This window comes from Lepisosteus platostomus, chromosome 12 (genome assembly GCF_059453375.1).
Source record: "Lepisosteus platostomus isolate fLepPlt1 chromosome 12, fLepPlt1.hap1, whole genome shotgun sequence".
Taxonomy (NCBI): Eukaryota; Metazoa; Chordata; class Actinopteri; order Semionotiformes; family Lepisosteidae; genus Lepisosteus; species Lepisosteus platostomus.
Window position 1 is genome coordinate 30,750,129 of NC_142622.1, and position 14,270 is coordinate 30,764,398.

At 36.3% G+C, this 14,270-nt stretch overlaps 1 protein-coding gene across 1 annotated transcript; it reads left to right on the forward strand.

The window, feature by feature from the left end:
• Positions 1-3,565: 3,565 nt before the first annotated feature.
• On the forward strand, positions 3,566-12,788 carry tp53inp1 (tumor protein p53 inducible nuclear protein 1). The gene is made up of 4 exons (XM_088601604.1): positions 3,566-3,787; positions 6,906-7,227; positions 8,591-8,936; positions 10,115-12,788. The coding sequence occupies exons 2-4, from the start codon at positions 7,104-7,106 to the stop codon at positions 10,362-10,364; spliced, it is 720 nt and encodes a 239-aa protein (XP_088457730.1). The 5' UTR covers positions 3,566-3,787; positions 6,906-7,103; the 3' UTR covers positions 10,365-12,788.
• The last annotated feature ends 1,482 nt before the right edge of the window (positions 12,789-14,270 follow it).

A 14,270-nucleotide genomic window follows, 5' to 3' on the forward strand; every position in this document is an offset into this window, starting at 1 on the left:
CTTCACAGAAAGTGGTAATTAAACTTTGCAGAAATGTCCAGCTTTGCTTTTATTTAAATGATCTATTTAGTGTTGTTAGGGATAAATAAAATGCGTAATGACTGAATAGTGGCTTCAGGCAGGTCTGTTCCTATGCAGAACATACATATTCATCTTTAAAAATAAACAATTACCTTTCATTTGCTGCAAGACAAACTTTCATATGACTTCTTACTGTAAATGACCAGTCTAATGTTGTCATGTATTTTAAAGAGTACCCAGAGTTCCCTTTATTTTTTGACAGATGGCCTACATATTATGCTGTGCTCATCCGTCCTAATGTGTAACCCTTTTTTAATCTTATTGGCACATACTGTAAAACAAAGACTGGATGAGTGCCAGATCACAGTAATGAAAACAGGTTGTTTCAGATTTGGTATTGGTTACTGTAACATGTAGAATGTGTTTCTTGAAAGATATCAGGAAATCATGTTTCAACAGTATGATTGGATAGTTTGCGCCAGACACCCTTGGCTCTTTGCCAAATGAATTGTCATGAACGTCATGCTCACAATTTGTAGTCCTTAGTGCATTTTCTTGTGATTTCTACCGATTCTCTTGGGTCCTTGTTTTATTGTTGAGCAGTGGCTCAACTTTGTCAGCTTTTGGGGGGGATTTTGAAAAACTTGGGTTTCCTTTTCATTAACTTTCTTTTCCAGTAATGCATGAACTTCCATGCATGTACTGTATCACGTCCAAAGAACTATTAACCTAGCACAAGGCATCATATACAGTAATTCTGTAATTGACTATAGTATGAACTCTAGTAATTCTCACTCCCACTATTTTTGTTCTGTGCAGATGTAAAGAATTAAATGTTTTTATTTAGTTTTTATTACACATCATTACAGTTTTAATGATATACCATGCTTACATTAATGATATCTTAGAAATCCTCAGCTCCTGTCCTTGAGGGCCACATAGGAATCTAGTTTCAGTTTCACCAGTAGGAATGAGTTAATAATCACTTAATTCAATCAACTATCCAAGGGGTTAACATAAAATAGTATTGACACCTTTAAACCATGCTAGATATGGCACATTTAGAGTATATGAACTGAGTAATCCCTGCATATCATCTTTGTTCCTCAGTTGATTATTCCTCTCCTGTTTTGAATGGCAATGCTGTTCGATAGTATTTGTTGAGAAATGTCTCTGAAAAGTTTTCTGAGTGCTTTCAGAAACATTTTGCATCACATCAATAAATCTCCCATCTGCAAATTGGAAATGAATGTTTCAGATTTCATTCTTTGGTGGAACAGAAACATGGTAAGTTCACAATGTAAGTATAGTGCATTTACAGTACAATGTATCTGTTTCATTGTGTGATTCCATATACATGTGAGGAAAAATTAATCCAAAAGATCCAGAATTGGAAACCAGTCACTGTAAATGAGCACATTAATGCTTAAAAAAGGTCACTTACTTTCTTCTAAGGTGCTTCTTCTTGCTTCTAAGGTGAGTATTCCAACCGGCTAACTGCTACAACCGATAAAAATTAAGTAGAGCAAGTAATCAGAAATAATTCATTAACAGCCTCTGCAATTTATAACATAAACTATACTTTTAAATAACTAGCTGTGTAATTACAATTTATAACTTCATTATATTTTGTTTAGTTTACGTATTTATTACATTATCCACTAATAGAAAACCATAGAAGAAAAGTATTTGGAAATGTTTTTTATCCAGTTGTCATGATCCATCATTCTGAAAGTTAATGGCAATAATGATGGCAGGGCAGACAATGTTTTCTAAACATGAATTTTATCTGAGATCTAGGACATCTAAGGCCAATAGCACTTAAGTGTACACATGATTCTAGTGGAAAGCATTTAAGCTTAATATGCAGCTCTCAGCATCCCTACAAGTAAGCAGCATATGTTCAAATACAGACCAAGGATCACTATGTCCTTGAACCACTGCCAGAAAGCAATTACTTTCTTATTAGTTACATAGCCATAATACACTTCTCTTGTATTTTTTCTTTTATCACCTTTGTTGTTCTAGAAATGCAATTCTACATACAGGGTGTTCTGATAACTAATAGTTCAAATTGTAGCTCAGTTTAATTAGTAATGGTAGTAGCTCAGCAGGATTAGTAACGATGAGTTCACATACACAGGAAAAATGCTAGCCTCGGCAATTAATGCAAATATCATTTTTTTATTTCAAAAACATTTACATGTACAGTAGCACCATGTGAAAACCTGGCCTTTTTAAGTTTGAAGGTTTAGGAAGTAGCTGTCTTTTTTAGTTTGAAATAACTTCTATATGCACCCAGCTTAGTAATTGACTTTCTTGTTGTGTGGATGCACACACTTTTGCATGTGACAGAGTAGTTGTAATAATCATTACTATATTATGTCTTGTGATGTCTATTGAGGGCTTTGAGCAAATAAGATCAAAATCTTTCCTTGTTACAATAATTATTCAGGGGAGAGTCATTTATTTTTAAGATATATTTTCCTTAGAGAAACAGGAATTTTACTATTAGGTGCCCAATTGCACCTCTTACTCACAATAGTAAAAATTAAATAAATTAAATGGAAATTATATAATTTTATTTAACTGACATGAGAGAAAAATGTGACTTGTTAAAATGAGCATTACTTCTGAAGTGGGGGTTATGATTCTGGATTTACCACTGCAAGATTGTGGATTTAGATCCTGGTTGGGATGCAGCCTATGTACCTTTATCAACACAACCTCAACTTCATTCCAATATGTATTCTGCAAATGAGAATTTGTTCTTGAAACTTATTTGGTGAATTTACACATTAAAGGGTCACAAACCCATTGCATCATTCCATTCCTGAAAACAAACATCAGCAACAACAGCTTACTGATATGGTATCTAGTAAATTTGCTTTCACATTGCAAATTAAGAACAAAAACATTCTGAACAGCACAAGTCATTGCATTTGGCAGTGTTCAATCAATCTGTTTTTCAATGGGCAGATAGATCGAAAGGAAACTTGTCAAGGATAAATGTAAGCCTATATATAATGTAAGTTATATCTTCTTTGGTGACTGGAAAGGAATGCATTCAAACTATGTAATTTGGAGGGGGAAGGGGAACTTGCACATGAGGACAGATGCTAGCAGCTAATCTTGAGTGTTTCAATACATATATCAAAATCTTAATACATTTTTTTGCAAATTAATATTGTTAATACACAACGTAGGTAGATCAGGTTGCATTGTTAGATCATGATATTTACATAGTTTACAGAGGTGGGCAAATTATTTTGCCTCGATGTTCCTGTCACTTGTCACCATCACATCTTCAGAGTTTTTCTCTTAACAGGATCTTCGTGCTTTCATTGTGTTGTCCTATTCATTATTAACTATTCAAGAAAAAAATATCCAATCTATACAAGCCTCTGGCTCCGATTTAGATCACGTGCGTTAGTGACAGGCTGTCAGAGCACCAGCTCACCATTTATTGGCCAGTTTCAACGGAGTAAAGACCCTCCCATAGGCCGGCCGACATGACGTCACCGATGATCAGCTGTTAATGTTCCACAACAATAACAAAGAGATCAGTTGGGACCTCGCAAGGGGGAAGCAGGGAAGTTAGTGATTTGAATATCGCTGAAGGGTCCAAGAAAATTGAATTTCTTCTAGGAAGAAACTTTATTTTTATACAAGTATACTTTTTCTGATTATTTTTCTACCTCAGAGTCTTACGAATCTTTTCTCCACGGTTTCATCTCGTTTACAAAGGCAGCATTTGTACCCGCAGGTGAGTTCTGCTCTTCGGTGATCCACAAGCAGAAACATGTCCGAACAAGAATCGAAGTGCGGACCAGAGAAGCAGCGTCGTAGTCAGTTGGCCTGAATGATAGTCACTGTACTGACCAGATGTTTCGTGTTAAATTCAAGTTAGGACTTTTGTCAGTTACTGCATTTTGTGTTGCGAATGAGCGTTATTTGACGCGATGAGTCTTCATCTCTATATTAGAGTTACGAGATTGTTTTTTACGACTGTGAGAAAGTTTGCTGGTGCGGTAGTAAGGTTAATTGATATTTCGTCAAAACGCTTATGTATAGAGACGAGTTGACAGCGTTTAAACACTTCTACAGTCGTAGTCCGCCCTATGGTGTTAGGTTACTTTTTTGTCTTTCTGAGACCCGACAGCCCTCCTCTGGTAGAAAGTTGCACATTTTGGCTGTGAGCTGTTTTTAAACACATGACTTGAGAGAACCTTTGTGGCTTTTCTGTTGAGGCTGCGGAGAGTCAAAAATAATTACAGCCTCGGACCCAACTAACAAGACTCGGGCGATTTAACTGTGCAGATGGTTCAGGTCTAATCCCGGATCATGCTAGACACACGTTATTTAATGCCATAACATTTGTATAATCCTCTGTATCGTTACGAACGCCTTGTGGTTAAACAGGAAAACACGTATTTTGCGTGTTTTTATTGCGATCTACCTTTTAATCGCTGATTCTACAGGTCTCCGTGTTTCGGTGTATCATGGTTCAATACTGTCCTTTGATTACAGCGTTAACATGAACAACTCGATTCTGCAGAAAGCTTAGATCAGGTTTGGTGAAGTTAAATCGATGTAATTTACTCGGAGAGTGTATGGTTGTGGTTTTGGCTGTGTCGTCTTTGGTGTGCTGTGTTTGGGTTATTGTTGTCTGTATGTGACTAGAAGTCTGCCACCTGTGCCATTTTGATCATTTACCAAATTGTCATCACCCTTCTAAAACCACGATAAATTCCGAGCTTCACAAAAATAAATTTAGATTCGTAGCAGTAAAATTAACGCGCCTGAGTTGTAAGATTTGATTTACTGCACCATGAACAGTTCATCTAAAAATGTACCGTTTTACAAAACTGAAACAGTTCTGCAAATGGATGTCGTCAGGCGGCATTTAAATTTTATATACAGTATATAATGAGTACCCAGAGCATTAGTATGAAAAATAAATTATCTTGACATAGTTTGGAACTACGTAAGCAGGGTTTCTAAGATGTATGATGTAAAATAATTTATTGTCAATACTGAAATGCAAACAATTCTTCTATATCGACAAGTTTGTAGGTTCTCGCATACAGGTTGAAAGCACCGCTGTAATACGAGAGAAAAAAAATTAACAGACAGTTTACTGTTGGTGAACAGGTGCAGGGAATTAAACACTGGCATTTTACAGAGATTCACAGTCTTCACTGCCAGTCTCGGCAACAAAGACCCATTTGCACCCGTAAAATGTACAGCTGTTTCTCTGCAGAGATAAGGGGAATACCTTTTGGACAGCCGCCAAGGACATAAGGTCTATTTCTCACTTGGTTACTACAGGCAGACGGACCACCAAAACATTTCGAATTTAGTCATTTTGCATTTCTTCATAGGGGTGGGAGTATTAGTTATTTATTAAGTTTGCTTGTTTCCCGGAACTCTTATGTAAACACATACGGGCAATAGAAGAGACAAACTGTTCCTTCGTGTTTATTTTTAACGTTTACTTTTACAAATGTATACATTGCTGTAAAACAAATATCTAAAAGGCTTACAGTCTATTAAAGACCATTGATACCTTTAATTAAAAACAAAAATGCTCTGTGCGCAACATGTTCACTTAGCATCAAACACTGACTTCATGACTTAAAATATCAGCTTTCTCTTTCAAATTCACCAAGCATTAACATTATTTGATCTTGAACATAGTAAAAACTATACATATATACAGTTTACAGTGTTAATGTGATTATGCTTAGTACTTTTTATGTGTCATTTATTTCAGCCAAAAGGTGCAATTCAGCTGTAACTCTAGTACTGTACAGCTTTGGCTGTAACTCGGCTGTAACCTGTTTTTATTTCTATTATAGATAACATCTAATGAATAAGGTGATTATCCCCTCTCTCTTCCTGACAGTCATCACACTAGTAGTTTGAATAGGAAAATTGAGCAAAGAAGATTATAGACAAAGACAGGCCAACATCTTGGTAGTACCTTGCAAGTGTATTAACAAGAATTCTACTAATTGTTCTCAGGGACTCTGTATTCACAATATGAATGGGCAATTCATTCTGCACACCTTCAAACCCATTATGTAAAGAAGTACTTGTTTTCTGCCCAGAATTCAGTGGCATTCACTTTATGCTGTATTTACAAGTAGGATTATTTTTAATTAAGTTTTTTTTCCCCCAGAGTACACTTACAGTGATGTGGGTTTTCCAAAATATTCACAGTAGTTTGTTTTATGTTTTTTTAATGGTATATCTCTGCTTGTTGTGCAGTCCCATGGTAGTTCAAGTTAGATAAGCATGTCCTTTAAAATTAAAAAAAAAATACTCCTCTAAATTTGGTGTTGAGTGTGGTGTTGTGTACCTGTGCAGAATTGAGATTACTGTGGAGGAGATAGCGAATACAAACATGTTGAGTTGCAAGCTGCAAACTCCTGGTTCTTCTGTTGCTAAGAATTTAAGTCATTGCTAACTAAACTGCAAGTAGTCTGGCTGTTTGCCAAAAATGGCTGTATGTCTCTTCCAAATCACAGCTTTGTTGCAGATCTGTAGAACCTGTATCTGAGGGCCAGCTGTAGTGTTTTGAACTAAATAGAGCTGAACACCAATATTTTTTGTTTTGAATAAAGGTTGGTGAGGGTGGTCTTAACCATTGTTCTCAGCCTTGGCCTGTTCCTTTGTCTTTTGGTTCAAACCGAGCTTCCTCATTCTTTAATACAAGATCTGAAGGTATTTAGTCAAACATCTGGAAGCATTCTAGACTGATATACTGTATTCATTCTATTAGGCAGTAAGTGCTCAAAGCAATATTGTTAAGGTAATGTATTCTACAAAAGCCATTTTAACTTTCTTCTATGTAAAATGTGTATTTTTTGTGTGTGCAGGGCTTTGCACATGAGGGCCGAACTGTGAACTTCACCTGGCTTCATCACCTGGCTTCGCTGAGATGAAATTGTATACCCATGCACTTTAGTACCTTTCCAGTTGCCAGCCTGAGCAGCCCAAATAGATAACCCAGGAGATTCCGCTTGGTGGCATTGTGAGGGAAAACTACAACCACAGCCCAGGTTTCCTCCTAAACGATGTTCCAGAGGTTCACCAGTATCCTCTTTGGAGACGTTGCTGAAGATGGAAGCAGCTGTAAGCGAGCACCTGAGTTCAGTGAAAAAGAGGATGATGATGAATGGATTCTTGTTGATTATTTAGGTAAGACATTCGTTTGCATTGGTGTATACTGCCCTAGGAGATGACCTGCTATTATAAATATCAGAAATTGCAAAACATAGGTGGTTTATAAAGCACAGAGAAAGCTGTGCACAATGCTTCACTGAAATTTGTTACATTTGCAAATGACAGTATGGGAGATTTGCTTTTAAGGACAGTGGCAGTACACACCAGAGGAGACTTAACATTACTAGTGTTCTGTTAGTGCTGTTAAATAATCTCTAACTTTTTAAGTTTCCAGCTTTATCTCTTTTTTTATACAAGTGTGAATTCTTCAGGTGCAGAAAGTGGCATCTTGGTTGCCCTGCTTTGTTTTATTTGACAGACTTATGGATAATTTCCACCCTGCAAGCTAAAAAGAAAGCACATCGTAGGGCGTATGTAATATCAACCATGTAACACAGTGCCATAATTTCTCTTTACCTAGAAAAGCTGTATTTCCTGCTCAGCCTTGTTTTGTACTCTGTAGGGTGTCACCTCTGTACTTTGTTGTAATTATTGTATAAAGGTGGACAGTGAGTCATGTCAGCTCTCAGTTTAATCGTTTTGGGCTTTTGGGGGAGGGCCCTGTGTAGCATGATAGAGAGGTAATAATAGGGATGAAAGAGCAAAATGAAACGCTTGGGGATCTTACCTGCTATTTGAGATTAACAGAATATTTAGAGCCAACAAGAGAGCGATGGTTATCCTGAGGATTATTCAGTACAAAGTATTGCCAGACTGTAGTATTACCCAACAATTTGCATAGGCTACATGTTGAACTTTTTGAAAGCAGTACTGCACTCTGTTTAAGGCAAAATGTAATGAATATTTAAATTCTGGCTAATTTGCAATAAACACATTTTTGTAATTTAAATAATTATTTTCTTCTCCATCCTTTTTCCTTGCTGAGATTTAAATGGTCCAAACATCTTATGATGTACCACAAATATGCATTTTTACTTTAAATTCATGTTTTTGATCCTCAGCATTATGGATTACACAAGTTTCTTGTCTTGTCTTGGAACTTAATTCTTACATTTCTACGGGCCACACATCAGTTCAGTGATAAAGTTTCTGTAGAATTCACAGCTTTTACATAATTTCTCAAACATGTGTCAGACACTTTTCACAGTGCAATAACTACAGGGTTTTAAAACACATTTTTTCCTCTTTGCCTACATTTTATTTAATTGTGTGTTTTTATACAAGATTTTGTTGCAGTGAAGACATTTTACCTTTGCCATTGGTTACATTTACTGCAGTAATTCAAAGTGCATTCATACATGCTTTTTCATTGTTTTTTTTTGTCTGGTTCAACCCACCCATCTTTATGACTTTTGGTTTTATCCTGTTTCCTCTTCAGACACTTGCACTAACACCTGCAGAGAAGGAGAAAGTGTGGTCTGTGCTCAGGAAGATTCTAGCCTTGATAGCCCAGCACTGTTCTCCTCTATCTCCTCTCTGGCTTCCACCAGAGAACTGGTGGACACTGGTTTCCTCCAGCTGAATTCATGCACTCTAGAAGAGAGCTGGTTTATCACCCCTCCACCCTGCTTCACAGCAGGGGGACAGGCCCCTGTACTGCTGGAGACTAGTCCCATGGAGAACCTGCTCATTGAGCACCCCAGCATGTCTGTCTATGCAGTGCACAACCTGCACAACACCCTGAAGGACACAGCCCGAAGGTCTAGGGATCAGTCCTTCAACAGGTAAGGCAGCTCTGTTATTAGTGGTTAATACTAACTGATTATGTTGATTTAGCTACTTGTTAAGTTCTGTACTAAGTATAGGCCTATTTAATATTTCTATTAATAGTGTTGTCACATAGCAGTAGATCAGGCACAATATTTCCAGGTAAGCTAATTGTCAAACAAAATGCTTTTAGTTTTTCAAGTATGCATTCGTGTCATAAAAAGAACGTTGCTACTCTGGAATAGTATTGAAGCATGGCAACAGTGTTTATTCTTGGGGAAAAAACAAATGTCCTACAAGGACAGGTTGTGAATAAAGTTATTTTTTTATTGTTGAACAGAGACAATGATATTCAATATATTGATTCATACATTCAAAATCCTCAGAAATATTGACAGAATCAACTTAACGGTGAATCGTGAACCAGAGAGTACAAGTGGAAATTGACACTTTAAATTAGGACAGTGCACTCCTCCTGTTCTCAGTTGTATCACCTGCAATTTATTATTGCAGTGAGAGTCCTGTGACTGAAAATTATACACTGAAAGACTGCACCCAGCAATTCTAGTTGTTCTGTAGATATCAGTATTTACTGTATAAAACATAATGTTTGAGAGGCTCTTGTTGAGTGTATAATGGTCGTCTTAAGATGCATTTCTGTTTTGTAAGAGGCAATAAAGGAATGTGTTTCTCAAAGTCCTTACAATAAATTCAATTTGTGAATTTCCCACTAAATAAATCGAGATTTTATTTTTCAGCATCAGCCACTTTCACATCCACACAGATCTGTGCGCTTGACAAGGTTATGCCTTCATATATTTAACAACAGGATCTCAGTGTTGTAGCCTTTAAGAGATGGCAGGAGTGAAAATGTAAAAAATAATGGACCACAACAATTTGTTTTTAAACTGAATTATTCTGTTTATATTACAAAATATTTTGTGCTCCATCTATGTGAAACACTTGGTAGATAAATCAATTCAAAGTCAATATTATTTTGCATATCTTTTAAAATCTAGACATTTGGTTCTATAATCAGTCTTTGGCAGGGTTTTAGCTGGGCCTGGAGCGGGTTTGAATGGGTGAGGATTGTGGGGATGTAGAATTTCATTATTTTATTGCTGGTGGTACTGTAAGTGCTATAATGAACCAGTTAACCAGTTTCTGGCTCTCCTGTGTCTTTCTTTCTTTGCAGGATGGAACCACAGAATAGAACTGGTCAGCATATTGGCTGCTATGCAGCTGCACTCAGTGCCCACACCGGTCTCTTTGAACAAGCTAAATATGTCCGGCTTTCTCAGCGTACCAAGGACAATGCAGAAAAGCAACACTTATCCCGCAGCACCTTGCGCCGTCACAACCTGGTCAGGGATGGTGGCTCTCGACAGGTCAAAAGCAGTGCGGTTTTCGTTCACCAGCCTACTCAGAGGCAGTTTAACTACTGAACTTTGTCTTTCCCATATTTGTGTTTTCTGTAACCGTATTTGTGGTATGTCTTTCACACAGATAAGAGTCAAGTCATTTAAAGCCGATGCTGTGGATCACTCTACTTTGCACCATGTTTTAAGTTGAAAACGCCTGAAAGACATTTTGAGCTGTTTGTTGCCTCTTGGTGTTCTTAAAAAAAAAAATGTGCCACTCAGTGTGACTGACACCATCTGGCTTTTCTTACAGCTGAAAGGCACCACTTACAAAAAAGCAGAGGGGATCTAGAAACAATAAAATACACAATAAAGATGCCTTAGTGATCTTAGTGGTGCCGAAATGTTTGTGGAACAATTTAAACAGGCATAAACCGTAGTTTTGTTTCCATTTGTTCTTTTGGTATCTGTTTTTTTTTTTTTCCCCTGTGTCCTCTGCAAAGATTTACCTGAACTCTTTGAGAAATTGGTTGTTGCAGTGAGTCAAGCTTGGAGATCTTACACAGGTTATGTTTTAGGGAATTGCTGCAAAAAGTTTGCTGGGTTCACAAAAATAAAAATGGCACCAAACGTGTTTAAAAATGTAACAACTCAGAAATGAGATGGCATGGTTATATATATATATGTGTGTAAATTATTACTTCAAACTTTTTTTGCTGTCAAGTGCCAGCTCTTAGATCATGCTCCAATAGCTGAGCCTCTCACCTTTATAAAATAACACTTTCCCACTATTTGTGAATATAGTGAAATGGTGGATTTTGCTATAACTAAACACTTGGTTTTAATAGTGGACTTTAACTGAAGTATATTTAGAATAATAAAATATCTTCCAGAAATATTTTTAAAACAATTTAAAAAAACATTACATATCAGTATGAAGTTGATATATGAGAGGATGATATGTATGAATGAGATATTCGTATTATATTAGTGTGTGTATATGCATGATTGTGTAGAGCTAGACTACATAAATGCGAAAACTTTTCTTAAAGAAGCGTTTAATTGTATCTTTCAGAATATTTATCCTAAATTTGCAATATAATTCTCAGGGTCAGAACGGTTCACTTTACACTTTAATAAGATAAGGATTACTTGATTAGCAGTTCATTGTCTTTGTATATAAACCTTCCAAATATATCAATGTAAGTGTATGATATTGCCATGTGAAATTGTTGTAGACCTACAAATATGTGTATCTTTGAGTATATAATGAAACATTTGCTAGCTGGCTTGAGGACTGTGAAGGACTGACTGTACTTTCTTGCTCAGCCTCCTTTAACTTTTAAAATTAGGATTAGCGAACAGATTGCATAAATTTGCTTGTTTTGCTATGATATAATTAATGTATATGTAATTGGATATACAAACTGTACATCATTTTCCACAGTTAAGATGTATAGATTAATCTTTTTTGTGAAATTACTGTTTCATTTTAATGAATATAATTTCTGAACTGTATTTCTAAACCAAAAAGTAGAATACCACTTGAATTCTACAGTAGGCCTATATTTTCTAATGCTTCTGCATTTAGATTTCCTAATGCAAGAATGGCATACCTTGAAACAGAATCTCTGTAAACAGGAAATTAGGTCATTTGAAAAGTCTCTTATCCTTTTAAACATTACTGATATTTCACTTTCAGGTATTTGCCTACTAACTCGGTTGTTATCAAATGTACAGCTTCTGATACATTTGCTTTATATATTTTTTTCTTGTTCTGCATGTTTTAATATGTGAAGTAGTCAATGTTTTAGTACAGTGGTGTTTTATTTTAGAATTGATCCAATACGTCCATTTGCAGAACTGTTTGTTACAGCATATGGTAAATAGAAACAAAGAGATTGGGAGAATGAATTTGAAATCTTCAGTCTGATGTGCTATATTGGAAGGAGCCTTTTTGTGTTTTTCATATGACTTATTTATGTATTTTGTAACAGGGATTTTGTTTTTTGCCTTTAATTTTGTTGTGGACTTTGTGCCTTCCAGGTTAACAGTATGACAATGCATTAATGAAGAACTTGAACTGTCCAAAAGGATGAGACAAATGATAGCAGATTAACTATGCACAAAAGCTTGTTCTGTGAGCCACTTACTCTGTACAGCTTTTATACACAAATGTAGCAAATCTTTGGCCTTTTGATTTTTTGTTAAAAGTGTTTTTGTTAAAGGTGGCGTTTCTCACCAAGTGTTAAATTTGCTTTAGTTAACTGGAATAATACAGCACTTTGCCAAAAAAAGTGTAGGATTGTTTAGCATTAACTGTTTTTATATTCTAATGGTTCTCATAGTTATTCATTCAGACAGAAAGTGCCATGAGCACTTCTGAAACATTTATGGTCAGAAAGATGTGCAACCGAGAGAGTCTGTTTCAAAACTGTAACCTTTTAAGCACTGTTAGTGTAAATAACATTAACAACCAGTCTTCAATAAATGTCTCATTTAATAAGCTTCCAGTTGTTGCTTTCTCTTCTTTGAAATTCCTTTCTGATTTTCTTTTTTGTACTTATATAAGCCCACAGAACATTATTATTTGACATTGCTTCTGCACCCTGTAGCTGGAGAGCATGCTTACAAATATTTAAGAAACTATGCTTTCTGCTTACCTGCTTTTTACCGGTAATCATATCCTAGGTTCACTACAGATTTTCTACATTGTACAACCAGCTATGAAAATGCCAAACCACCAAGGACTAAAATAAATGTACTAACAGTATATGTAAAGGTAATGGTACAGCAGAAAGATGACAGCATTTGAGTTGAAGATTGCATAACTAATAGATGTTCTGTTCCACAAACGTTCATTGGACCTTGATTATCCTGGTCTGTGGTGTGAGGTGATTTTGGATTATTTCAGCACTATTTAGAACCCTTTAATACTGAATTAACTTCTTAACCATATATCCATATGACATATCTCCAGCACTTTCAGAAAAAAGGTGGAAGCACAAAAAACAGCTTAGAAACTTAGTTGGCCTTACCAGACAACTGAATTGTGAAACCTCCACAGTGAAGCAGTGAAATTTATGCAAAGTGTTAGAAGAGTATGGCGCTATATTGTAGCTAAATCCCTGGCTTCTTTCAAGAAATAGCTGGATGAGATTCTTGGGTGACTTAACTACCACTGGGTTAAATTGATTAGATGGCCTCTTCTCTTTTGTAACCATACTTTTTTTCTATTTGAAACACCTGCAAACCGATCAGAAGGGCAACACATTCCTATGGACAATGACAATGCACATTGGGCGGTTTTTTTGGATATTTTATTTCTGTTGGAATGCCTGTCTAGTGTGTCCATCAGGATGTGTTCTCCAGATTTCTCATTTATGTGTATCAAAGTTCCTTGCTTGGCAGTGCAAAATTGACATGAAAATGGCGTCTGTTCATTTGCAACCTTCCTTATGTTCTTATTTTATTTATTCAGAAATCGGTAAAACTCGAATTACAACTAAATAAGCTGATGGATAGAAAGAGATACAGTACTTAATACTTTGAAGCTAACTTGCCTGGCTAAGGAATGTGCGCTGTCATAACGCCGCTCATTTATGAGCAATGAATCAGGGAAGCTGCTGTAAGCGTGCCGTTGGGGGTGGTCGTAAGGTTGATAGAAATGTTGGTATAGAGTTGTGGGCAGCCAGGAAGTATTTATACATAGGAGAGCAGAAATGCAAGATTAGAATTCAACTTTTGTCTAAACTTCTGTTCACCAGCACCATTTGTTGCCTATAATATTGATCTGGTATTATAATATTGTTCATTCCGTGTTGCGCAGATCTTTACCTTGAAATTCACTATCAGCGACCTGCTTCATCAATTTGTCTAGGCCACCGAACAACTAGCCGTTTTCTTTTACTTGCATCTTTGCAACAACAGAAATATTGCCCGCTACTATCACAAGTCATCTTGTATGCAACGCCAGCACATGAAAACAAA

What these genes read in the sequence shown, in the direction of transcription:
- tp53inp1 (XM_088601604.1), top strand. Translation starts at nt 7,104, where the DNA reads ATGTTCCAGAGGTTCACCAGTATCCTCTTTGGAGACGTTGCTGAAGAT. An exon ending in GATTCTTGTTGATTATTTAG is followed by an intron (nt 7,228 to 8,590) that starts GTAAGACATTCG and finishes TTTCCTCTTCAG; the next exon opens with ACACTTGCACTAACACCTGC. An exon ending in AGGGATCAGTCCTTCAACAG is followed by an intron (nt 8,937 to 10,114) that starts GTAAGGCAGCTC and finishes CTTTCTTTGCAG; the next exon opens with GATGGAACCACAGAATAGAA.